The sequence below is a fragment of the Penicillium malachiteum genome, assembly GCF_028827825.1.
Source record: "Penicillium malachiteum strain IBT 17515 chromosome Unknown utg000002l:1.0-8849297.0:1.0-8852440.0, whole genome shotgun sequence".
NCBI lineage: Eukaryota > Fungi > Ascomycota > Eurotiomycetes > Eurotiales > Aspergillaceae > Penicillium > Penicillium malachiteum.
The window spans coordinates 4,589,318-4,616,717 of NW_026643095.1; the positions used below are offsets into that span (position 1 = coordinate 4,589,318).

Genomic DNA, 27,400 nt, shown 5'->3' on the forward strand with positions numbered 1-27,400 from the left:
CTCGGGTCCACTGGGCATTACAATTTCCGTATAAACGGGATACACACTACCCAGGTGCCCAGGTGGAATGTAAATGAAGTTCAGTTAAGCCCAGCCACGAAAAAACAAAAACTGTGTTAATTCAGCCCAATGTGGAATACGAGTTGTATGCCAAGTCATCACATTCTTACATCCGATATCGCCGACGCCACTTGTCTCAATTGAAAGTTTCATCGTTACAGCCAGGAAGATACCATCTGATACATCCCGAAGTGAACCAGGTGGATTTGGTAGCGATGAGTATGAACATTTTGAAGTCTAGACTTATAACACGCTACGGAAATTTAGTGGAGATTGAAGAAGATGAGTGGATTATCTCATATACCTAGGTATTGAATAGTATTTCAACCGTTGAATACATGTACTCCGTACTCGTGTCCACCCAGGTGCCGGGTAGAGGGTAGACCACGTTTTGATGGGGCAGCAGCCCCAATCAATCAAATCAATCAAATCAATCAGGAGCCAGTGGGGCAGAAACCGAAAGACGGAAAGTCGAAGCAGGGATAAAGACGCTATGGCAGGTTAATGTGGACATTTAATTAACTCACTAGGTGCGATTTCGGTAATTGATTAGCGGTGAGATCCACCAAGGAGTCTACTTTAGTATTTATATGAGTAGGAGATACATATGTACATATAATCTAGACAACAATAGAATTTTAGAATTACATATTCCAATATTCAATTAATAATAAAGTAGGAGGTAAGTTAAGGTATATCAGACCATACGGATATCAATCTGATCCTGATCAGATAAAAATGACAAATTTTTTATCTGATGGCGCCACAAGGATCCACATTATAATTTCATCCAATCATACCTAGGTATTTTCCTGTCTTGATACCGTATGAAACCTTCATCTCGCCTAGACTCGGAACTATGAAGAATTCCAAGGTTCTACCTACATGTAACATATCCATCTTTTGGCCCCTCCAATTCAGTACGGTAAACATGGCAGTTGTCTCTTTGAATATTCAGATCGGCAACACTAAGGTCGCTTACAGGAATTATAATCTGATCCTGTAAAGAGTGGTTCGATTGATTCCGAGACATAGCCTCCATACTCCATACTCCGGAGACTCCGTTTATTCCCGTGGCGCGCTTTCCGTGAGGAATGATCTTGTCTAAGCCAAGGCTGAAGATTCTGCAGCACTTACTAGGACTAGCACCCACTTTGAATACAGCCCTGAAGAGCTATAAGGTACTTTGGACTAGCTTCAAGTTATGCACCATCACTTATATGAATAAAAGAATAAATAGTATTCAATTGAATCAATTGAACAGTAGGTATTGAGTACATCATTAATCCACAATCTAAAAACATAATCTAAAAATCACTCAACCAGAACAAGTGGTATTTTTCCCCCTTAGCATAGCCCCGCACAAAAATTACAGCATCGCACGCACCCGAGTGTCCTGCACCGAGGTTCCGGACAACTGCTCCGCAAAGACCGAGTTCACAATCTCTCCACCACGAACCGCCAAGATCGAGAGCAAGGAATCACTCAGACCATGGGTCTTCTCGTTACAGCCCTGCAACCAGATACCCGCATCGCGGCTAACCTTAGCACCATCAAGCTCCACACGGTAATCGCGACCAGGAGTCCAGGTAGCCTGACCAGCAGGCCGAAGACCACGAACCTGCTCCAGGAGCTGTTCGTGTGCATCACGCAGGTATCCAGTTGCGACCATCATGGCATCCACCTCCACCACCTCCTTACCCTCGCTGCTATCCTCCTTAATTGACTTCACGTGCACGCGCATGCGTGAGGCAGGGTTGTGGTGCTCGATGCGACCAATGGCACGCTCGGAGAGGATACGGTGCTGCCATTGCTTCTCGTCAGGGTTTTGGATGCGCTGGAGGTACATTGTGTTATAGATTTCCTCGATGAGTTCCAGGCGGACGACGGAGTAGTTTGTGGCTTTTTCGATTGCGATGCGCTTCTTGCGCTCTTCGACGGGGAGTTGGAAGAACTTGTCCACACGCTCGGGGTTGAAGATTTCATTGACGCTGAGTAAGTTAGTTAGAAATTGAATGAGAATCACATGGAGTCAAGGACATAGAACTTACAAAGGAGAGTCATCACTGGGTCGCAGAGCAGTATCACGCAGGATCAATGTGGTATTTGAGTTGGGGTAGCGTCTTTGCAAGTCATGGAAGATCTCTGCAGCACTCTGGCCGCTGCCAACAACGGCAATCTTGTAGTTGGCGGAAGGGTTCTTCAGGACATTGGGGAGAATAGTGCAGTACTTGGAGGAGTGCATAATGCGAGGATCCTGAGGGAAACCAGGAGGCATCTTAGCCTTACCACCAAGAGCAACTACGACCTTGCGAGCACGGCGGGAGGAGATCTCTCCAGTCTCAGTGTTGCGCGAGCGCACAACAAAGTAATCCACAACACCATCGGTAGTCTTTCCAGGAACAACCTCAACAACCTCCTCGCCGTAAGAAACGACATTTTCAAATCGGTTCGCGCACCAGCGCATGTAATCCTCGAACTCGATACGAGCAGGTAAGAAGGTACCCAGGTTGGTAAAGTGGATCAAACGGTTCTTGTTGTGCAGGTAGTTCAGGAAAGTGAAGCTGCTGCGAGGATCGCGGAGGGTAGCCAGATCCTTGATGAAGGAAATTTGCATGCGCGAACCGGGGACCAGCATACCAGAGTGCCAGGCGAATTGCTTCTGACGCTCCAGGAAGCAGACCTTAGGCTTGAAGGCAGCTCCGGGGGTTGAACGGTTCAATGCGGGGTCCATGGCATCGTTCAGAGCAATACCAATTGCGAGGGAGGCAGGGCCAAAACCGACACAGAGAAGGTCATGGAGCTCATCAGCAGCGGCAGCACGCAGAAAAGAGCGAGCCGGAGAGGCCTGAGTCCTGCTAGTGGGCTGCATGGCAGTGTAGGGAAGCTCTTGCTTCCGGATGATCTGCTCCATTGTGTATTTTTTTTTCTGGTTCAAGTTGTAGAAGTATAAGAATTCTTTGAACCGGAGCTGAAGGATGAAGCTTTGAGAAGAAAAAAATGGAGGAGCCGCGGTAGTTATGTACAAGGGACTTGCAGCCTTGGAGCCGATCTTTCTCGGAGATTTCTCTAGAGTTAACGTGCCGTAACAATACGTTTCGGTGGGTTCCACTTAGGAAAAAAAAAAGTCGGATCAGATAAACCGGTGGATACGAACGAGGCACGAGCGGTCAGATGGCAAAATTGGGCTAATTCCAAGGTTTCATTTATCAATCAGTCTCCACTGAATAATACTGAATGATACCTGCCTAGGTGAACCTTGGAATTAATTGTTGGCAATAATTACAGGGGTTGGTGAAGATATTTATACCCAAGTGGACTTGAGATTGAAGAGAGACTCTTACTAGTAACTTTCAATTTGGATTATACAATTCAATGTGGTTAATCATAATAATTATTATTATAAAAAAGAATATAATTGATATTTTTATTATTATTATTTGGAGTCATTCTACTCCGTAATATTCCATGATGCGTTGCCCTCGCTAGATCGCATAAGACTCCACTTTTCCCCCTTTGGGCCGACAAAGTGCCAGGTTCCTTGCACATTTGACACATGGGCCCATCTGGCGGGAAAAGAAAAAGAAAAAAAAAGACGCAACACGATAAAGCAAAAAGGTGACCTGATCAACAATCATAATATTCCGAGAATGTTCCAATTTTGAGTCCGAGTCTCTATGTATAATCTTGGAAGTTACTACGGAGTATAGAGGACTCTTCTACTTAGCCGATGTCGGGAGAGTCTTATGTGGAATCTTGGCACACAAGAACAGGATAAATAATAATAAAATGAAATAAAATGAAAATGAAAATAAATAAAATTCCACCTATGTACAAATGTGCATGTATTCTGCTCATATATTATGTTTTTATTAGAATCTTGGAACATTTAAATAATAGTATTGTTCAAATGTTCAATTTGAGTAGGAAAAAGTATCCGTGCAATCCCTGTTTCGAAACTAGGGCTAATCATTTATTCACACTATGAATATAGGTACTAGTATTTCTAATCTCCGTTAGAATCTTGATTTAAAGTCTGTTTCATTTGACTTTTTCTCGTCGTTTATGTTTCCTGAAACGTGGGGTTGCAGGAAAAAGAAAATATGGGCGCTTGGACATCACCTGCATGGTGCGTGCGAGGTAACCTACAACCGGATTCTAGATATTCCAGATATCATTCATGAATATATGATTACCTTCTTCATCATAGGTTCAACTTCAGTGCACATGGTCAGAATCCCTGATGATCATCCTGATCATCTTGAATTCAAATATCCATTTAAATACGAGGAAAAGGAAGAAAAGAAAAAAAAGTGCGTCATCACCCGTGCTCCACGAACCTCTTCAGGCCCACTATTGGACTCGGCCGTTAGGAAGTTAGGAACTTACTAGAGGATAATAATAAGTCCATTGGTAATGTAAGATTAGGCAGAAAGAACTAGGTACTAATATTCTAGATTAGGTAGATTAGGTAGAAGTTTCTAGTCTATGTATAAATAAGATGAATATAGCTGTTCCTAATAGTCAATTACTAGTACAGTAGTACTTAATAATAACATTATATCAACCTATACATCCTGCTGATTCCTGCACATGTATATCACGCCACTTCCGAATCCTACCTTGGAAGATCATTGCTAAATTATACATATGTATAGCTTCCAAGGTTAACTAAATTGAAATTTCCTCTCGGAGCTTCTTGCCTAGTATAGGCTCTCCACTCACACCCTTTTTCGCGCTTGTCTCGGTCCTTCTGGCAGCAGATCATTCTATCTGCTACCCGATGTGTACTCTTTCTACGAAAAAAAAACCCACTTTATCAACCCCTCATCCTGGTACCCCTCATCCTGGTTTTTTTTTTTTCTATTTTCTACTGAGAAGTTGCAGTTGAAGCAATCTGATTTTAGCTTTTTCTTCTCTTTTTGAAGATCTTTTTTTTCTTTTATTTTCTTTTGGAGGACAAGAAAAAGGAAACAATCTTCCCGTTTCCCCTCCTCCCCAAGATCATCACGGACCTCCCTACCTTACCTTGAACATCTACAGCTCGTTAAACGTTCCACTTTAAGCGGCTCCCTCCTGCATAAGACCCCATCAGGCTCTAACTAGCCAGTCACATTGCTCCTAATAAGCAATCTATAAGCAGGATTCCATCATGCTTTATTGATACAGTGAGTGGCCCCCTTCATGACTCCATACTCGCAGTTACCATTTTAAGCCAACTATGGCGCGCACGGCGCCATAGTCGCTTGCTTAGTGGATATATTAAGGCCGTATAGCAAAGTTGGCGGGATTTTGGGCACGGTGATTGAGATCCATTACAGCGGGCCAATTATATCTCTTCTTATTGAAATACACCTCTAATACAATTGGATTTATTTGCTCACAGAATACGACCGGAAGGGAAAAGGCATCATCGGAGTTCTCTGGCTGCGGCCTTGCTACAAAGCTCACCGCTGGGAATCTACTCGTGGGGCTACTCCCTATCCCGTGGATTTATTAAGTCTCATCTGACATGGTTGTGGACCTACACAATTTCATCCCTTTTACATTCTACAGATATGGATGCTACAATACACCTGGGAAATCATCTCAACTCCTTCATAAATAAGGGGAAACCAGACTTACAGGTAGAACTGTCAGTCTTAGAACTACCTACCATGTCTATCTCCAATCCATCACCATCCATTCTACCAGGTCCCCAGCTACTCCATGAGCTGGCCCTAGGGAGCCTTTCTCATTCCGACAACTTTCATCATGCTATCGAGTTCTTAGCCGCAGATGGAAACACCTGCTGCTTATCGTATCATACTTTGGATCGGCTGTCATCGAAGTTGGCGACAGACATAGTTCACGCAGCGGCCCGAAGACCCGGAACGCAGATGGTGGTTCCTGTACTCCTACCGCAATCTTTGGAGTTGTACATCACCTGGTTGGCTATTCTCAAAGCCGGCGGAGCATTTTGTCCATTGAATACGGATGCGCCACCAGAACGCATAGAATTCATTCTACAGGATGTGGCTGCAACAGTGGTGATCACACAGGGTGCCTTAGCAACTAGGATACCCCAAGGGGCCTCGGTGACGGTGATCAACCCAGACGGAATCCAGATAGGGAAAGAGGAAGAACAAACAGAGCAGGCCATTTCAGACTCCCCCTGTGTCAATATCTCTCCCACAGATCTGGCTTACATCATGTATACTTCTGGCTCAACCGGTCGTCCCAAGGGTGTTGGAATATCCCATCTGGCAGCCACCCAATCTTTGCTTGCGCATAATGACTTGATACCCCCCTTCAATCGATTCTTGCAATTTGCATCACCCACATTTGATGTTTCTGTCTTTGAAGTCTTTTTCCCCTTCATGCGAAGGGCAACACTCATTGGTTCTGAAAGAGAGCAGATGCTCCTTGATATCGCTCATGTGATGACTGAGATGAGTGTGGACGCGGCGGAGTTGACACCTACCGTAGCGGGAGAGTTACTACGAACCCGTGCAGCTGCTCCGTCTCTTCGAGTGCTTCTTACCATCGGTGAAATGCTCACCAAGCACGTGGTAGAAGAATTTGGCCAGTCTGAGCACGCAGAGGGTATTCTTCATGGAATGTACGGTCCCACTGAGGCTGCAATCCATTGTACCGCTGCCACTCAGTTTCAGTCTAATTCCCGTGTCAACTTGATTGGCAAACCGTTTAAAACAGTATCTGCATTCATCATGTCCTTAGAATCAGAGGAGAACTCCAAATCTTCTGAACTCGAGGTCCTTCCTCTTGGAGAAATTGGTGAGCTTGTTGTTGGTGGTCCGCAACTTGCGGATGGCTACATCAACCGACCAGAGGAGAATGCCAAGGCCTTTATTGAAAGTCCTCTATATGGTAGACTCTACCGGACTGGCGACAAAGCGAAGATGTTGCCAGATGGGAATATCGAGTGCTTTGGGCGGATCTCCAGTGGCCAAGTGAAGCTTCGAGGCCAAAGAATGGAGCTTGGGGAGATCGAACATGTCCTCCTCAGAGCTCCGGAAGTACGAAGCGCCGTTGTCATCGTGAGTGGAGGTAGTCTAGCTGCATTTGTTCTGGTAAATGATAAAGGTATCACAGACCGTGGGCTGCGTGATCTATGCCGTCAATGGCTACCTCGATTCATGGTACCTGGCGAGTTCATTCTTGTCGATCAGTTCCCCCAGCTTCCATCTGGTAAAATTGACCGCAAAGGACTGGAAAGCGAGTACACGCGTCATCGTACTGCTGCACAGTCTGCTGATCAGCAGTCATTCCGTGATGAGCTCGAAGAGACAATTTCATCATGCGTTGCCGATGCCCTAGGCAGACAACTTTCGTCTACTGAAAGTCTGATAGCAAGTGGTCTCGACTCTCTCGCAGCAATTCGATTGGCTTCACATTTACTGGATGCTGGCATCCGCTTAGATGTGGCCCATATTTTGGATGCTGATTCTGTGGAGGGAATTTGGTATCTGGCTAAGGAGATGATGCAAGCAACCAAGACAACTGAAGATACACAGACAAGTCTTCACAGGATCCGCCAACTGGTCAAAGATGCGGGAACAGCCAGAGCAGACTCTCTGGGATTGAGTTCACAGGTTATTGACCTGGAGCCATGTACCCACATTCAACAGGCAATGATTTTGGAGACAGTTCGAAATACCAAGGCATACTGCAACTGGGTTGAACTAGCATTTCAACCATCTCTCGGCTTGACTGCTGTTCAAGACTCATTCAGAGAATTGCTGGAGCAGAACCCTTTGCTTAAATCTGGTTTTGTAGAAATTGGTCTAAAGGATCACACATATGCCCGATTTACCTGGAAGTCATTGGATGATCAGCTTGTTGAAAGGGATAGCTTTGGCTTCAATGTCTCGCTAGTTACCGAAAATGACCTCCTTCATCCACTCCAAATCCAGTTCAAGGAAACAAAGGAGAGAATCCGAGTCTTGGTCCATATTCATCATGCACTATACGACGGATGGTCCTGGCAACTGATTCTAAAGGATCTCCATCGTATTCTCCTAGGAGATGCGATTCCACCCAAACCTGCATACAATATCGTCTCAGACTTCTTGATTGAGCACAAACTCAGTGAGGCAACCAACAAGTCCTTGCATTTCTGGCGTGATCAACTTCAAGGCTTGTCAGTTGTGTCCTTTCCCGATTTCCATGGCCGGTCAAATGTCACACCGGGTACACGAGAGGCAGTTCGAACGCTGGATATTTCCATGCCCAAGCTCAAAGATGTATCACAGCGTCTGATGGTTAGCCGGCAGTCAATTTTCCAGGCTGCATTCTGCTACATTCTTTCTTGCTACCTCGGGTCGAAAGAAGTGGTCTTCGGCACTGTTTTCTCGGGTCGTACTTTACCAGTCAAAGGTATTGAGGCCGTTCTTGGACCATGTATCCGCACACTACCAACACGCATGAACCTCAAGAAAATGCAGAATGTGTCTGATCTTCTGCTCGCAATCCAGAATATGAACCGCAAGTCTCTGGAACATGGCAGTCTACCCCTTCAAGAAATCAAAAAGGCATCTGGAATCCAGCTGCACCAGAGCCTCTTTGAAACCGCCATTGTCTGGCAAGAAAGTATCTGGGAGAATAACACCAAGAATTCTTTGTTTGAAGAGGTTGATACTGCAGAGTTCCTCGAGTTTGCAATTTTGTTGGAGTTCGAACCTAGAGAAGACAGCATTCATGCCAAGGCGACCTACCAGAACTCAATATTTCCACATGAGCAGGTGCAGATACTTCTAGAGCAGGTCGATCTTGTGGCATCTATTCTCATTGATTCGCCAACACTTGCGATTGACGAGATCGGTTCCCAACTCCCACTCTCAACCTTGTCAATTTCCAATCCAAGACCTGGTACTCATAGGCATCGCTCGAGCCTAGTTACTGGAGTTGAAACAATCGCCTTTGTGGATCCCAATCGGCAAGCTATTGAGATATTATCCTATACAGATGGAGATTTTATCTGCTCAGATATCCAGAGAATCACCTACGGCCAACTGAACTCGCAAGCCAATCGTCTTGCCCATTACTTGGTTCAGCAAGGACTCACCAGAGACAACCTGGCGGCTGTATTCCTCGAGAAAAGCCTTGACTCCTATGCTTCCATGTTAGCAGTGGCTAAGATCGGAGCTGGTTTGCTACCTTTGACTCGTCACGTTTCTCCACAAACAATAGAGTCAATCCGGATAGCTGCAAGCGTGCAACCCTGGGTTATTCGTTCCTCAAACTTCCAGATTGATGCATTAGCCTCCTTGACATCACTCTCTCAAATATTCCTTCCTGCCTCATTGAATGACTTCTCCGACGAGAATATTCTTACAACTCACGACTCATTCTACATTGTTTGTGCGGATGAAAGAAATGCAAACCAGGAATTGATTCAACATGCATACCTCTCCCATCACAATCTGCAAAGCCACATCAACGTACTCGCAGATTCATATCCTATATCAACTGGCTCAAAGCTTCTTCAAGCTGCGCCTTCACCACTGAATGGTTTGTTTCTTCCTCCTCTTATGAGTGAATTGTTCTGATGATCTATAGCTTCCATCATCGAATCTTTTTTCGCCTGGCATATGGGTATGACTCTTTGTCTAGCATCGACAGAAGACTTGACCAAGAATCTAAGCCTTGTGATTGACAAATTGAAGATTACTCATCTTCATTTGACACCAACGCTGGCCTCTTGTATAAATCCGAAAGATGTCCCTAGCGTGCGATTTTTGCTCACATCTGGCGAATTACTTACGGCCAAAGTGCGTCAAAACTGGGCTGGAGTCGGACTTCACCATGGTATGTTGAATCTGAACCTTCAGAAATAGTAGAATTAGCTAAAGACATTTCTAGGCTATGATCATCTTGGTCTGGCAGGTGTTTGCACTGTCAATCCTTATGTTGAAAGCTCAACATCACTTACAAAAATTGGAAAACCACTGGAAAATACATCAGTGTTGATTCTCTCCGATCAAGACGAGTTCACTCTTCTTCCTCGGGGTGCAGCTGGAGAGTTATGCTTTGGTGGTGACCAGGTTGTGAGTTTTATTAGATTCTTCTATTTTTCAGTTATTAATTCTTTCCATAGGCTCGCATATTATCCGGGTCTCAAGATGGCATCAGTGGAGTTTTTGTGGAACACCCGCAATTTGGTCGAGTATTTAAAAGCGGCGATTATGGTCGACTTCTTTTTGATGGTTCCATTTTACTCGTTCCACAGCAGGTATTACATGGTGATTTCCGCATATTTGAGGAGATTGATCATGCCATCATCACATCAGAACTTGCCGAGGATGTAGCAAGTATGATCTTGAATAACCCTATCACCAACCAGCAGCAGTTGATTACAGTCTGGGTCCCTTCTGCAGAGATTCAGAGATCCTCTCATGAAGATCTCGTCATGTCAAACAAGAGGTTATTCATGGATCTTAGCAAGAAGCTTCCATCATCTGCACTCCCTTCACTTCTTATTCCAATGCAAGAATTACCAATGACAGGATCTTATAAGATTGATCATCAAGCAATTCAGAAGGGCCTTCAGTCCATGAGTCTGGACAAACTCAAGTCTTTCTCATTTGACGCTATCAGTGCGACCGATGGTGGTCTTACTGACCTCGAGAAAACAATTGCAGCAGCTCTGGCAGACGTTGTTGGGCTCGACAAGCAGAAGATTGACAAAAGTGCATCCTTCTATAGGCTTGGACTTGATTCTCTTTCTGCAATCTCATTTTCGCGAAAACTCCAGGAATCAGGTTGTGGGAGACTCGAAGTCTCAACAATTCTCCGTCATAGCAGCATTGCACAGCTCGCTACTGTTGTTCCTGCCATGGTGAATGGGCATCAACCCTCACAGTCTGTTTCAAGAAGCAATTCTCAATCCATATTTGATGAAAGCTTTCTTCTTGAAATTAAACAAGAGATCGAGGTTGAGAATACCTCTGTTCAAGGCATCTACCCGTGTACGCCTCTACAGGAAGCAATGCTTGCAGCTGACTCGGATGTCAACTCTGCCTACTTTAACCACTTGTTGCTTCGAGTGAATATTCACATTGAGATCCTGAAGAGCGCATGGATTCAAATGGTTTCCAGACATGAGATTCTCAGGACTAGCTTCAAGCCAACCAATGACAAGCAGTTTGCATTCGTGCAGGTAGTCCTAGCAAATTCCAATCTCCCTTGGTCTATCGTCGAGACTTCCTCCAGGGGGTTCAATTCCGATGTCGCAAAGAGCAAGTCAGAATTTGAGCGCCAATCACCAGTCAGCGGGAAACCTCCCTATTTTTTGACCATTTTCACAAATTCTAGTGGCGATTCTCATCTTCTACTGTCGATTCATCATGCGTTGTATGATGCCGAGGGAATCTCACAGCTACTGAATGAGACTCAGCGTGTTATTCGAGGCGATAGACTTCCTCCCACTGCACCATTTCATAAATTCATCGAATACATGGCCTCTGCTGGCACTAACCACTCCAATCAATTCTGGGATCGCTATCTGGCTGGTCTGTCGCCAGCTCTTTTGTCCTCTCAGGAGCACTCGCAACCCTCGGAAAGCTCATCGGCCTCACTACAGCTCCATGTGAATATCAGTGACTCTCTCAGCTCTTTCAAGCAGAAATGCAAGGAACTCTCTGTAACGCCCCTCAATGTTTTCCATGCTGCCTGGGCGAGACTTCTATCATCCCATTCAAACTCCACCGATATTTGCTTTGGCAATGTCTTCAGCTGTCGAACAATTCCGCTCGAAGGTGTAGATGAGATTGTTGGACCTTGTTTCAATACCCTCCCGATTCGAGTCAAGCTAGCTCCAACTGCAACAAATGCAGACCTCATGAGACTGTCCCAGAAAAATAACAATGAGATCCTACCTCATCAGCTTTCGTCTTTACGTCACATCCAAAGACGTGTTCTGAATGGGCATTCGCAACTTTTCGATACTTTGGTCATACTCCAATCAGGCAGTACTGATCTAGATGCTCGTTACTGGGAGCTTCTCCAAGATGAAGGAAATATGGGATTCCCTCTCATTTGTGAAATTAGTCCTGATAAGGAGCAAGACTCGATCTCAGTTTGCTTCCATTTCAACACGGAATTTTTGACGCAGAGAGTGGCGGAGCAACTTTCAAAGGCCTTTTTGGCTCTCGTGGAGCACACGGTGCAATATCCATCTGCGCAGGCTGCCGATCGGGGACTGCTTGGCACAGAAGTTCCACAAGTATTTGAACAGAAGCGATCTCGCGCATTGAAATCTGCTGTATCTTTGACAAGTCCCAATACAACTCGACCATGGTCATATCAGGAAGAGGCTCTCCGGGATATTCTATGCAACTTCTCTGGCGTTGATCAAGAATCCGTATCGTTGCAGACCACGATCTTCCAGATCGGATTGGACAGTATTCATGCGGTTCAAATTGCAGGTAAACTGCGCAGACTCGGCTTCAAAATCTCTGCTGGGGATATTCTTGAGGTAAGTTTCCTATGAGCCCTCGATAGATTACCATTATGTACTTACAAAATCAGGCTGCTTCGATTGACAAAATTGCGTCGCTTCTTGAGACCAGTGAGAAAGAGACTAAGGAAGAGAGATTCGATTTTACTTCTTTCAAGAAACAGCATCTTCACTCCGTATGCGAGCAACTTGGTGTTTCTTCCCGGAGTATACAGTCTTTGCGGCCCTGTACACCTGTCCAGAATGGAATGCTCGCCCTGTTCACTCATTCCCAGGGAAAGACATACTTCAACCACATGTCCATCAACTCTCCCACGCCATTGAACGCAAAGCTACTCAAGCAGGCTTGGACACAAGTCATGGATCAGCATGACATGCTTCGAACTGGATTTGTTCAATTGCCCGATCAGAAGTATCCATTTGCCATGATCGCCTACCAGAAAGGAACTGAGCTCCCGTGGAACGAGGTGTCCAGCTACTCTTCCGATATTGTGAAAAATCAAGAGCAACAAGTTGTCAACAACTTACATAGACCCCCATGGCAAATTACCATTGAGTCCTCTGAAACTGTGACCAAAGTGCACTTCTCAGCACTGCATGCATTATATGATGCCCAATCCTTGGAATCTATCTTCTCTGATGTGATGAAAGCCTACGAAGGAAATCCGCTCTCTGAGCCGACCTCAATCGATGCAACTCTTGGACCATTATTAGTTGAAAGCCAAAGGCAGTCTTTATCCGCTCAAGAATTCTGGCAAGAACTTGCCACGGAATTGCACCCATCCAAGTTCCCTGATTTGCATCCTATTCGCACTGGAACTCAAAATCTCCTGACAAACTCAACTCGCTCGTCTAAGTCCCTGAAAGCTCTTGAGGCTGGCTGTCAAGACGTTGGTGTCACATTGCAAGCAGCTGGACAAACAGCGTGGGCTAGACTTCTTGCCGCATATACTGGTGAACGAAGTGTAACATTTGGTACCGTGCTCTCAGGTCGAAATCTGTCAGCGGAAGCACAGCATGCTGTCTTTCCATGCTTAGTGACAGTCCCATCACCTCAAACAATCGAAGGAACAAATCGTGAAATGCTGAATCGTACCTTGCAAAGGAATGCCTCCTTAACCAAGAACCAGTTTACTCCTCTGGCACAAATTCAGCGCTGGCTTGGAAGTGATGAGCCACTTTTTGATACATTATTTGTCTACCAGAAATTTAGCTCACAGTCAAGTGATGTGAAACCTTGGGAGGTTATTGATGAGGAGACGAGAATTGATGTATGTATCAGAATTACTGGATATCTTCTACTATGATGTGAAAGCATACTAACTTATTTAGTACCCTGTGTCTATTGAGCTGGTTCCGCTTTCTTCGGATCTTGAAATTCGAATCAGCTACAGGAGCGATGTCATTCCCCAGGAACATGCCCAAATCCTACTGGGTCAATATGATAGGCTTCTGGCACAGACTATATTTTCTCCGGAGTCAAACTCGGACGATTATCTCTTCCTCGAAAATCAGTATCTCTCTATCACTCCCGCCAAAGAAAGGACACTCCCCACATCTGTGTCTTTGCTGCATCAATTCGTGGAAGACAATGCCATCAGAATACCTGAAAAAACCGCCTTCGAGTTCGCATTTGGTGCTAGTGCAGACAGCCTTCAGAAGAAGAGCTGGACTTATCGGCAGTTCAATGAAGATGGTAACCGGGTGGCCCACTTCCTGCAGAGCAAAGGTGTTGTTCCAGGTGGCTTAGTCGCCATCTGCTTCGATAAATGCCCAGAGGCATCTATTGCAATTCTTGGAATCCTGAAAAGTGGATGCGCTTACCTGGCCATCGACCCATCGGCTCCAATCTCCCGAAAGCAGTTCATCATGGAAGATTCTAATTCCAAAATTCTGCTTTGCAATCAGGCAAGAATGTCGGAGCTTGAGGGTCTGACTGGTGTTGAGATTGAGGCGTTGGATGAGTCCGATAAATTGGTAGGTTTTTCTTGCGAGCAGCCTCTTCTTTCGCGAGAAATCCAGCCAGATGACACATGCTACTGCTTGTATACCTCCGGTACAACTGGCACACCAAAGGGCTGTGAAATAACTCATTATAATGCCGTACAGGCCATGCTGGCATTTCAACGATTATTTTCACCACATTGGGATGAAGACTCTCGCTGGTTACAATTCGCTTCATTCCATTTTGATGTCAGTGTTCTTGAACAGTACTGGAGTTGGAGCGTTGGGATCTGCGTAACCTCATGTCCACGCGATCTTCTCTTTGAAGATCTGACAGGGATGATTCAAAAGCTTCAGATCACACATATCGATCTCACGCCCAGCTTGGCGAGATTGGTACACCCAGACGAGGTTCCTTCTCTTTGTCGTGGTGTTTTCATCACGGGCGGAGAAGCTCTAAAGCAAGAGATCCTCGATGCCTGGGGTGAGCACGGAGTTATTTACAATGGATATGGGCCGACAGAAGTCACCATTGGATGTACCATGCTTCCTCGCATGCGCGCGAATGACAAGCCCTCTAACATTGGCCCTCAATTTGAAAATGTGGGCTCCTATGTTCTCCGTCCCGGGACATCAATTCCAGTTCTGCGAGGTGGTCTCGGTGAGCTTTGTGTATCCGGCCCCCTTGTTGGCAAGGGATACCTGAACCGAGCCGAACTCACAAAGGAACGATTCCAAGAACTTCCTCAATATGGAGATCGCATCTATCGAACGGGTGACTTGGTCAGAATTCTGTATGATGGAAGCTTCCAGTTCCTTGGTCGGATTGACGACCAGGTCAAATTACGCGGACAACGACTTGAAATTGGAGAGATCAATGAGGTCATCAAACAAGCAACACCTGAGGTTAATGATGTGGCTACACTGGTTGTCAAGCATCCAAAACAATCCAAAGACCAGCTTGTCTCTTTCATTACCAAGGTCGACGCTCAGAGGAAATCTCGCCTTGTGGAAATCCGGGTCTCCGATGACAATGGTGGTCTACTGTCAACATTGAAGGCAGCTTGCCATACCCACCTCCCAGGATATATGGTTCCGACACATATTATCCCGATGACCTCTTTCCCTTTGAATGCAAACAATAAGGCAGATATGAAGGTTTTGAAGAGCCTTTACCAAGAGCTCTCTCTTGAGGATCTCCAAAATTTGACTTCGATGACTACCAGCCAACCCGTGGAAGGGGATCAGCAAGAAGAGATCATTGCCGTACTGGCCAAATTTCTCGGGCCTAACCAGTCTGACATCTCATCGTGGTCGAGTATCTATGAGTTAGGCCTTGATTCCATCTCAGTGATTGCCTTCTCTCGAAGTCTTAGAGAAGCCGGTTTCCCTCAGGCCCAGGCCTCTCTGATAATGAAGTGTAAGTCTTCTCAATATTTTGTTTTTTTAAATACGTTAGCTAATTATTTTTAAGATCCTACGGTTGCCGGTATGGCTTCAGCTCTACAAGCATTTCCCAAGTCCTCCATTTCATTGGAGAGTCTTCACAAGAATGCAAAGCAAGGCATTCAGGCCTTCGCTCACAAGAATTCCCATTCTGTCATTGAGAGTCTCCAATTGAATGAGAGTGATGTACAGCAGATTGCGCCATGCACTCCTCTACAGGAGGGCATAATTTACCACTTCCTCTCCAGCGCCACTCCGATGTACTGTTCCTCATTTACATTCGAGCTGGACTCAGGTGTTGATCTGGAAAGATTGAAAGCCAGTTGGGAGCAGGCACAAACCCGTGTGCAAATCCTGCGAGCCCGGTTCTCACCTTCTTCAGATGGATATGCTCAAGTCATCCTGAAAAATGATGTTCTTCCCTGGTTTCATATAGGTGTTGAGACAGAATCACAGATTGAAGATTTCCAAAAGAAGCAGCTGGATCAGTGGATTGCAGATCTTGCTGGCTTTTCTTCGAAGCTCTGGAAAGTTGGGGTGATCACCTCTTCTGAAAAATCCATCATGTGTCTCAACATGTTCCATGCTCTCTACGATGGCAACAGTTTAGCCCTCCTCCTTGAGATGGTTAGTGATATTTATCACGGCGAATTCAAGGAACTGCAGAACACTCCAGAGTTCCTAGATGTGTTACATCTTGGACCACTCTGCAAAGATCCCAGAGCCCAATCCTTCTGGAAGGAACATCTTGCTTATTGTCAGATCAAACCTGCATTCAGCCCGGAAGAAAGCCAAGAAACATCACTTGCGCAAACAGCAACAATCAGTAGCACCGATCATCTAGATTACCTCAGAAAGTCTCTCAACACCACCGATCAGGCTATTCTCCATGCCTGCTGGCTGCTGACGCTCCAGCAATTTTACGGCCATGTCCCTTCACTCGGAATAGTCACCTCCGGTCGCACAATTGATGTTCCAGGGATCGAAAACGTTGTTGGGCCTCTATTTAATACAATTCCCAGCAATGTTCAACTTCGTGGTCTTAAGTCTTGGGCAGAGGTTGCTCAACGATGCCATGAGTACCATGTGTCGACTATGCAATTTCAATACACTGCTCTCCGCGATATTGTGAAATGGCTAGGCAAGAGTCCCGATGAGCCTCTCTTTGATTCACTCTTCGTTTTCCAGCGAGAGAAGATTACCAATAATGAGATCCTATCAAGCCAGCTTTGGAAGCCTATTGATTCTGGGGCCGAGCACGAGTATCCATTAGCTTTTGAGATCGTGCGACATGGCAACACATCTCTCACTCTGACGCTTGCTTCAAAGAGCCATGTCATGTCTTTTGAGACAGCACAGGAAATTCTCTCCAGATTTGAGCAAGTCTTAGCTGAGTTTGCCAAGGCCCCCGATCATGAACTGCCGTATCTCAATGGAGTCACGGAAACAAGCCATCGCGAGGTGAACGGAGAAACGAACGCAGCGGAGTCTTCACACTCCGGTAGGAATGAATCTTCATTTGAGTGGAGCCCAGAGGCATGTGCAATTCGTGACGCTATTGCAAGCCTTGCTGGTGTAGATGCTTCTTCGGTCCGCGAGAAAACCTCTATCTTTGAGGTGGGACTTGATAGTATCGACGCCATCAAGCTATCATCAAGGCTGAGCAAGCTGGGCCTCAAGATTCCCGTGAGTGCCATCATGCGCAGTCGAAATATTAAGGCCATAACCAGTCAACTAGCTCTTCCAAACGGTCATGAACAGAATGGAACTCAGCCAGTTCTGGGACAAATGGAGCGGGCTTTGACGGAATTCCTTCAGAAAGAGAGCCTCTTACCTGAAACTGCCTGTCGAGTTCTTCCTGCCACTCCTATTCAAGAAGCAATGATTACTGAAATGTTTGCATCCGAGTACCAGTATTACTACAACCATGAAGTTCTCAAACTCGAACCCCAAGTTGATCTCTCAAGGCTGCAGCAGGCATGGACGGATGTCATCAAAGCCCATCCCATTCTACGCACTTCATTCGTCGAAGTTTGGGATCCTCGGATTGCTGCCTCTTACGCTCAGGTCATTCACAATGATAACACTTTCGACCTTCAGACTGTGCAACTGGAAGGGAGAACAATCGAGTCCATAATTGAGGCTCAGCGTAGCAGAGCCATTACTGAGCTTGCAGATCGTCCACTCCTGACTGTTACCATCATTGTGGATAGGAATGGCACTTACCTCGTTCTGTCAATTTCGCATGCTCTCTATGATGGCTGGTCCATTAGTCTGTTACACGAAGATGTTGCTAGATCTTACTCTGGTGATGATTGCGTACGCCCATCCTCCGATGCGATTCTGGAACAGATTCTTGCTTCATCGGGTGATCAGGCTCTCAAATTCTGGAGAACGACTCTGTCCGGTTGCAAGCCCGCTATATTTCCTCCCAAAAAGCACTCAGAACTCGACTCAACTGTCGTTCATCGAGCAGAAAAACAGCTCTCGGTATCTTTCAAGAAAGCCGATGCCTTTTGCAAGCATCATGGCATTACCATGCAAGCTCTCCTGGTTACCTGTTGGTCTCTTGTTCTAGCTACACATGTGAAAGAGTTAGATGTTGTCTTTGGGCTTGTTTTCTCAGGGCGTAATGTCGCCGACTCTGAGAATGTGATGTTCCCGACCATGAACACTGTTGCTATGCGGGTTATCCTCCATGGCAGCCGTTTGGAACTGGTGAAATATGTTCAGGAGACATTATTGGAGATGTCAGAACATCAACATTTCCCGCTGCGACGAGCCAGACCTGATACAAACTCCCGCCAATTATTCGATACTCTTTTCATATACCAGAAAAGACCCTTGGAGAATGAACAAACCGTGCAGAGACTTTACAGTTCCACAGGTGCTGGCTCCTCAGATGTTGAGTACCCAGTCTGTGCGGAGGTTGAGGGTGTTGGAGAAAGCCTCATTGGACGAGTGGCTTGTCGGGGAAGTGTTCTCGGAGAAGAGAATACCCTGGAACTGCTAGAACAGATCGCACATGTTCTCTCTTCACTTGTGGAAGAATCATCCCAGCAGACAGTTGACTTTAATGGCGATGCTATGAAGATTTGTGGCTACGGAGTCTCGCCAGGTTCTGCGAAGCACGAGCTGGACTCCAGTATATCCCCACCAGTATCTAGCCAAAGAGATTGGTCACCTGTTGAGTCAACTATTCGCAGCGTTCTCTCTGTTGTGTCTGGTGTTCCGGAAGATAACATCGATCAGAAATCTAATATCTTTCAGCTGGGGCTGGACAGTATTAGTGCCATCAAGGTTGCAGCGCTTCTGAAGAAGCAGTCAGTGAAGCTGACTGTTACTGATATGCTCAAAGCAGGCACAATTGAGAAGATGGCAATAGCAGTGGACATCAACCACGCAGAACTCACGCCGACAGAAATCGCCAATGCCCTTGAGGAGTCGCTGGGGGACATTCAACCCGGCCCACTTCTTCAATCCTACGGTATCAGTATGGACAATGTTCAAAAGACATTCCCCGCTACCGCTGGACAAACGTACTTCCTGGCAATGCACTCCCTGAACCCGGATGTGTTCTACCCGGAATTCTGCTACTTGTCCTCGAAGCCGATGACTCAAGAAGCTCTTAATGATGCTTGGCGCCGTCTCATAGAGCAGACACCCATCCTCCGAACAGCTTTCATTCCCACCGATAGCCGATTGGTCCCGTACCTTCAAGTGGTATTCAATTCGGTTCAAACCTCAGTTGTCTGGGATAGTTTCGATTCTCAGATCACTGTTGCCAATGATAAGTTTGAGTTTGGTCTTGTACCGGTCGCATTGGATGCTCGTGAAACCAGCAAGGGGACGGCGCTTACCTTGAAGATCCATCATGCGCTCTACGACGCGATCAGTCTCCCATACATGATGGATAACCTCTCTCGACTCTGCGACAAGAACCAGTCCGAGACCAAAGCCAATCCCCACGACATCTCACAACTCGTGGCTGTGCAGCATATCCAATCGCCCGTAGAGGTTCGGCGCCAATTCTGGCAAACCTACCTGGCCAACTCCCCTCAGGGGTGCATGCAGCAATCACCGGCGCATGAGTTCGGCGCCATCCAGCATAACTACCGACCGGGACTTGTTTCGAATATGTCACAGGTCGAAATAGCAGCCAAAGAACAAGGCCTCAGTATCCAATCCCTTTTCCTCGCGATCTATGCGCGCGTGCATGCCCAGACCTTCTCCGAGTCTGAAAATCTTGTGATTGGTTTGTATCTTGCAAATCGGTCGTACGTCACGGAGGGACTGTCTGATCTCGTTGCTCCAACTGTCAATATTGTTCCACTGCGTCTCGATAAAATTTTCAGGGGTACAGACTCACTTTTCACCGCCGCCCAAAGAATCCAAGACGATATCAATCTGATCAGCGGGATCGCACACGCGGGCGTGTCTCTAGTGGAGATTTTCGAATGGACCGGGGTACGCATCAACACATGTATCAATTTCTTGCGTCTTCCAGAAGTTGACGAGTCCGTTGGCTCTGATGGGTCGGTGGCGTTCCAATCTATCCAGTCCACGGAGCTTGATCAACGTGAAGAGATCTATGGATCCAAGACTACTCAGTCTCTGACCAATGGTGACACTGCGTGCTTGACTGGTTCCACGCCAATGATTCGGGCCGCTTCTTCGACGGCGGCTAGGAAGGATGTATTTTGGGTAAGTGATCTATCCTACTCTTCTACGAATGGCTACGAACTCGCACTAATGCAATTACATACAGCCTACGATTGATGTGGAGGCGGCTATCCGAGACGACCGATTGGACTTTGGACTTTTTGCACCCAATAATCGACTGGATCGTGATACTGCTTCCCATATGATTGCCAGAATCCAGCAGCAGATGGCAGTCTTGACCAACACTTCCCCCAACACTTCTTCTCCATAGATTCTGCCCGATTATCGGCGGAATGAAAAGGGGCAAAAAATGCCTCAACTATTTCTCTATTCTACTTCCTATCGTTTGAGTGCGAGGGGTTTCTTCTCGTCGCCCTGACGATTGTTCATTTTGTTTATTATTGACTTTCTCCTTGTGTCGAGCGACTTCTACTACAGTACGTAGCGATGAACTCCTTTTCCATGCATATATTGCTTTTTATAAATGTGGAGTTTTGGATATGTTCGTTTCCTTTTTCATCATTTTATCTTTTTTTTTCTCTGAAATTTCGAATTTTTGCCTTTTGGAGGGGTCTCATTTCAATAACTCATGAATTGTTGCATTAGAACCAGAGGGGTACCAACCTGAATAGAGCTTTGCGGACCCACGGCACGGGGCGGGCGGATCCCGATGACAGGATATGGATAGCCCCCACCACATACGGAGTATGATGATGGTGCATTGTTTTAGAGTCTATAGATAGTAATGGATGATATCAGTCAAGACAAGATTTGGGGGCTCTGGGGTCTGAAAAAGCCTCTGAATAGTAAGCATGGTGCGTTTATACTTCATCATGGTATTAGGCATGAGATGAAAGGAATGGGGCGATAATTATTTTCCTTCATCTATTATTCATGATAGATCATATGGACATGGTGAGAATAGTCGATGGATCAGATGAGCTATGGCAAGACATCATCCACACATTAACTCAGGTGGGCTCATGGAAAGCAGCCACTAAAGCAAGGGGAAATTCGCGTGGTCGAGTCATCGAATCCAAAAAGAGTGGGGAGGCTAGAATATCACATTGAGAAATTGAGTTTTTTTTTGAATAATCAATTAATTCGAATTTCCAGTTTCTTCGGTGGGCTTTTAGCCAGCGAATCGGGGAATCTTATGTAAATGTATCCTTCTTTTCTGGTGGCGTTGTTGGTTTGGCGCAGGGGCGAACTTGATAAACTCCCCAAAAAAAGTTCATCATGCACAGAAAGATCCGAGGTCCATTGACCAAGTCACTGGCCGGGTAACCATGATTCTATTCCGAGTGGTATTTATGCGTCCAGATATCTCCAGAAGATCGTGATAGAAGTTGTAATTGTGATTGTATCCAGGTGATATAACATCGGAGGATCCAGTTCCAAAGTTCGAGCTTTACCAGATTACATAAGCGTTGTTTATGTCACGACGCGTCTCCCCCGCCACTAAACTACTTCGGGTTATCGAGGATCAACAACGCGGCGCGTTCTTACTTCACCCCATTTATCCTCTTTGCATGATCTCCGACATTCCTTGACATTTGACCCTTTGATCCCATATTTCGTCTATTCGTCCCATAATTCGATCCTCTTTGCTCCTCTCGCTCACTATCGCATTCTTCGCATTCTTCGCGCCTTAATTATTCGATTTACTCAATTTACGCTTTTTATCCTACCCACGCGTGGGCTAATCCGATTACCACGACTTCCTAAACGAGGGGGATCTACCCCTTACGCTACCCGTTCCTCTTTGAAACACTGGGAGAAAGAATCCTATCCAGGGAATTTGTCGCTATTCAGTTTACCCCCAGGATTATCGATATTCTTTTGCGCGACCCAAGAACGGATGTCCGTGTGTCCGACCTGAAACATTCCAGTCGTGCATCCTTTTGATCCAAAACAGAAAACAACAATAAAAAAACCACGCCCTAGGGCTAAACATACAGAAGCGCGTCTTGCAGCTTCCCCGCGCGTCATCGGAGGCACCAGCCCACGGAATTCCTTGAATATCGAAATGCGTGGGTGAATGGCCATCTGCCCTTTTCAACTCCCTCGGTTTCAAGGCTCTCGACGCTTTTTTTTCTTATACTGCGGCTGTGCCTTCTTAGCATTCCAGTGGTCAAAGAAAGGCTGCGTGCCCAGTGCTGCGCACTCTTTTTCTTGACTCACATCTCTCCCCCCTCGCAAGGCACTAAAGTTGTTATCTCCCCTCCTGTCGCGTCGCGAGCGTCTTGGAGGGTTGGAATACTTCCACCTATCCATTAAATCCCCATAATCGTGTTTTTGAGACAAAGTGTAATATTTTGGCTCATTGGTGTGAAGGAAAAGAAGATCAAGTGAAAGGAATACAAAAGATCATCATACTTTAGTGAAAGATCAGTTCTCTGAGAATTGCTCAGCGCAACATTCCCAATCATGGTTGCAACCTTTTCACCGCACCGGGATTCTGGTGGTACCCTACATCTGTCTTCGCACTCAGGGATTCACCATGTTGATGCTAGCTCTGCAATCAGGCAGCTAAGGCGGTCGTTATCGCGTTCGCCTTCGAAGAGCTCTAACTTCTTCCTTCACCCCCGCACTCAGTCACCATCTAAAACCACCACTCCATACATTTCGTCTCCTCTGTCGCCCTCGAGGCGATCTCATCATAACTTTGTGCTTTTTCCATCTCAGCAATCTCCTTTGGCTGTTCCATATCCACCAAGTGCGAAAATTAGCCGACCGGCCATGCGACGACGCACTTCACCGCGTAGCCCTGCGAAACGCGCTTTGACTTTGTCAACAGACAGTGGCAACGCGACTCCAACACAACCTATCGCCATGCCCCCAGGCGAAGAAAATGATCTAACTCTGGATGACCTGAATGATCCTATTGAAAGCACGACTCCAGAAAGTCCTTTTTTTCTCAACACACCATCAGCGCCAATAGCTGAAACTAGTTTTACACCGCGTCCCACTACGTCGCGTATTGAAAAGCGACGAAGTGGCACATTTGGTTCATTCGCTACTGTCAGTCCCTTAAAACGAAGTGACGGTATCATGAATCTGGACCAAGCCTCGCGAGGAAGCCCCTCTGCGAAACGACGGAGTGTGCATACACCAACCTTTACGACCGATTTCAGTATTTTCGATAATGATCATGCTAGTGCGCCTGCAAGCCCATCCACTCATGAACTACCTGGCAGCGGAACTCCCATTCAGCCTTTCAGTCCATTTGCCACTATTCCAAAGCGATCATCTTCACTTAGGCGATCTACCTTGCAGCAGCGTCAGAGTGATCGCCCTTTGTTTGGGCGACCACGTGCCGCTGGTGACAATGATGCACCACCTGGTACTCCCCTGGCTGTGCGACCGCGTATGTCCTTTGAAAGCAGTCTTTTTGATGCAAGTCAAGGTCAAGAAAACATATTCTCTCCCCGTCCACCTCCAGCTAGTCCTCTCTTCTCTCCTTCCGCCGTTCCTGCTCCAGTGGCCCCTACATCATTCACTACTCAACCTCCACGACCGGCTGCGCATCCTCTTTCTCGCACAATCACTCAGTCTTCTTCGGGCTCAAGTCTCGATGACTCTCCCACTCATGAGCCAGTTCACAAGCCTGAGCGAGCGCGACCGATCTTTAACTTTTCTAAGTCGCTCCCTGCAGGTGCTACTCGGCCTGCGCCTGTGCGTCGCGTCACTCGGGAAGAGTCAACATCCGGGGAATCATTTGCTACGCCTGAAAACTACAAGCTAGTAAAGCCTCTGCCAGCTGCATTTATGTCAACTGGCTTGATCTCTAAGAAGAATCGCAATGCTGAGGAGCCTGCCGGATTTAACAAGAATATGCCTGACACTCCATGTAAGCGACCGGTGAATTTGTTCACATCTGGACTCAATCCCCCGATGGATAAGGCTCGGCCTTTCGCAGAGACAGAGTCAGCTTCTCAATCCCCATTCAACCCACCTCACTCTGCCGTACGTCCAAAACCTGGGCCTTTCGCACGCGGCATGGGCATCTTTGGCAATTCTTTCAACCGACCTGAGGCCTCCCGTCGAGGCAGCTTCGTGAGTGTAGATGGAGATGATATGCAAGCGTCACCATCCTCGCGACATGATAGTCAGCCCTTGGCAGATTCCGATTTTCCTCCAACACCAACTAAACAAACATTCCTTCCCTCCCGCACTTACCCTCCAGCCACCTCTCAGATTGGTCCTCTCGAGCGCCTCTCAGAAAGCAGAGGCTCTGCCAGCTCTACGCCTTTGCGCGAGCGATTCCTTCAAGCTTCACCCCACACTCCTCGTGACCAATTCTTCCCACCAGATCCCAGTGGTCTGTCTATTTCTGTCCCCAACGATCATTCACTCCATCCTGATAATGGCAGTCTGAATCTGCCTGCTACCCCGACTGGACCTCGTGATTCATTACTTTCTAGCAAGCGACCCAGTCTCCAACTTAGTGGATTCCACACTCCAGATGTGGATCCTAGTCTAACTACACGATTTGACAAAGTTGAGCTTATCGGTACTGGAGAATTTTCTCAGGTCTACAGAGTTGCGCAACCCCATGATGCTTCCCTTCACTCAATGTTCTCTCTGTCATCGAGCGGTCCCAAGTCACCCACTACTCTGCCACATCAGGTATGGGCAGTCAAGAAGAGCAAGCACCCTTACCTGGGTCTTAAAGACCGTGAGCGCCGCATCCGCGAAGTGGATGTGCTCAAGACCCTTGTGAATTGTGACCACATTGTTTCTTTCATGGACAGCTGGGAAGATAACGGCCATCTGTACATCCAAACCGAGTTCTGTGAGGAGGGCAGTTTGGACGTATTCCTGGCCCAGGCTGGCCTCAAGGCCCGACTCGACGATTTTCGTATTTGGAAGATCCTCCTTGAAATGACCTTGGGTTTGAAGCAAATTCATGATGAAGGGTTCATTCACCTGGATTTGAAGCCTGCCAACATTCTGGTGACATTTGAAGGTGTTTTGAAGATTGGTGACTTCGGTATGGCTGCTCGTTGGCCCGCGGAGGATGGTATCGAAGGCGAGGGTGATCGAGAGTACATTGGTCCTGAAATTCTTATGGGCCGGTTCGATAAACCTGCCGATATCTTCTCCCTGGGTCTAATCATCTTTGAAATCGCTGGCAATGTGGAACTGCCAGACAATGGAGTATCTTGGCAGAAGTTGCGAAACGGCGATATGAGCGATGTTCCCAGTTTGACCTGGAGCTCTGAAACCAACATTTTCCGCGATGCCACCGGCAATCCTCTTATCGGTGGCTCTTCTTTCGAGGAGCTTTGCGCTTCTGACTTGGGTGACGATGACTTTGGTGACGCTTTCCTCACCAGCCGCAAGCTCAATGAAACCCAGCCAGACCAGACTCAGGTTGCCCGAAGTGGTGAACTTGTTGACCCACCGGTCTTTATGGTCGACGCCAACCATGCGCAAGCCTTGGACAAGATTGTTCGCTGGATGATTTCACCAGAGCCCCTTGATCGACCCACAGCCGATGATATTCTGGGCACTTATGGTGTCGAATTTGTCAACCGACGTCGCCGTGCTGGAGCCACTGTGTTTGAGGGCAACTGGGGCCCTGCTGATGAGATTTTGGCTGAAGATGCTGAAATGATCGATGTGTAATTTATTTCTTTCGCCTATTATTCCCCCCTTTCGATCTTCTTCAGACCTGTTGTGCATATGGAGGTGTTCTGTGCTTTTATGACCTATTTCCTTTGTCTCTTTCCTTTTCTCTTGCCATGACTCGACCCCTTCTCACGTTTTCTCGATGACGACCATTCTTTTTTTCTTCAACACGAGACTTTCGGATCCCGAAGCCATCCTTGTTATTATCCTTGAGGAAGCGTTCTATGGCCCCCTATCTTGTTTTGCCCGTTTCCCTAATCACACATCATGACTTGGTGGAGTTTCCAAAGGGACCATACCCTTGAGTTTCAGCGTGGCGTTCTCTCGTTTCCTACGGCGTTTTGCTGATCGGTCTGTTTTCATTTTCCTTTGTATCAATTGACTAGCATTATCAGGTGCCCTAAATGTACCATCATCCAACGCAAATGGGTGTTCTTATGAGATAGCTCTTGAGCTGTATCACTGGAGCTGCTATTCTGGCGTATTTTGTTTTTGTTTTTTTTTGTCACTGGGACAAGGTCTATTTCATGAATGTTTGGTGTTGGCCGGTTTTGCAGCGACGGCATGATCTGGCCCTGGGCTACATCTGGCGTTTTCAGGCATTTTATGCCCATGTTCTATTTTTCTCTTTTTGTGTCTGACATCTTGCGTGATGATGAATGATTGCCAATGGTCTGTTAAGAATAGCGAGAATCTGTTTGTGTGCTCTTTTGGTTCTATGTGCATATCCAGAATCATCAGATGTCTTCCAACTCTTTACCAGTAACTTGAACCTTGTACCTGAGTAAGTAGTAGTAGTATCATCAGTAGTCTAAACTCTTACTAAGTACTAGTAGTAAATGCCACCTTTGCCTTGGAAACTTAGATGTCCATGTGCACATGTGCATGATGAAATTCAGATATCTGGATGGATCTGAGTTGTGTAAGTAGTCAACTGGTAGTAGTTAACTATACGATGATTCTATGTAGTAGCCCTGGGCATTGTATCCATGGATATAGCACGTGAGCCAAATGGACATCTGGAGCACCCCGTAAGTTCAAATTCAAGTTTGAACTTCAAGTCGAAGCAAGGGCAGATCAAGTTGGACCTAAATAGGTACATCATTGATTGATATGGTATCCATGTACCCATGGACTGTCCAGTAGTAAGATAGTAGTAGTAAGTAAACTTGAAGTACCTCACAGAGTGAA

The 27,400-nt window shown here is 46.5% G+C and overlaps 3 protein-coding genes across 3 annotated transcripts; 2 read left to right on the forward strand and 1 right to left on the reverse strand.

Annotated features, from left to right (window-relative positions):
* Positions 1-1,429: 1,429 nt before the first annotated feature.
* N7483_004724 (L-ornithine N(5)-monooxygenase) lies at positions 1,430-2,974 on the reverse strand (the record flags this gene model as incomplete). Its single annotated transcript, XM_057088161.1, has 2 exons — positions 1,430-2,051; positions 2,112-2,974. 2 exons carry the CDS (start codon positions 2,972-2,974, stop codon positions 1,430-1,432), a joined length of 1,485 nt encoding a protein of 494 aa, XP_056947990.1.
* Positions 2,975-5,939: 2,965 nt separating this feature from the next.
* On the forward strand, positions 5,940-20,843 carry sidC (nonribosomal siderophore peptide synthase SidC; the record flags this gene model as incomplete). Its single annotated transcript, XM_057088162.1, has 9 exons — positions 5,940-9,573; positions 9,622-9,870; positions 9,925-10,109; positions 10,160-12,538; positions 12,592-13,791; positions 13,853-14,497; positions 14,630-15,884; positions 15,939-20,614; positions 20,679-20,843. 9 exons carry the CDS (start codon positions 5,940-5,942, stop codon positions 20,841-20,843), a joined length of 14,388 nt encoding a protein of 4,795 aa, XP_056947991.1.
* A 2,159-nt stretch (positions 20,844-23,002) lies between these two features.
* Positions 23,003-26,206, forward strand: N7483_004726 (tyrosine protein kinase SWE1; the record flags this gene model as incomplete). The annotated part of the gene is made up of 1 exon (XM_057088163.1): positions 23,003-26,206. The coding sequence occupies one exon, from the start codon at positions 23,003-23,005 to the stop codon at positions 26,204-26,206; it is 3,204 nt and encodes a 1,067-aa protein (XP_056947992.1).
* Between the last annotated feature and the right edge of the window lie 1,194 nt (positions 26,207-27,400).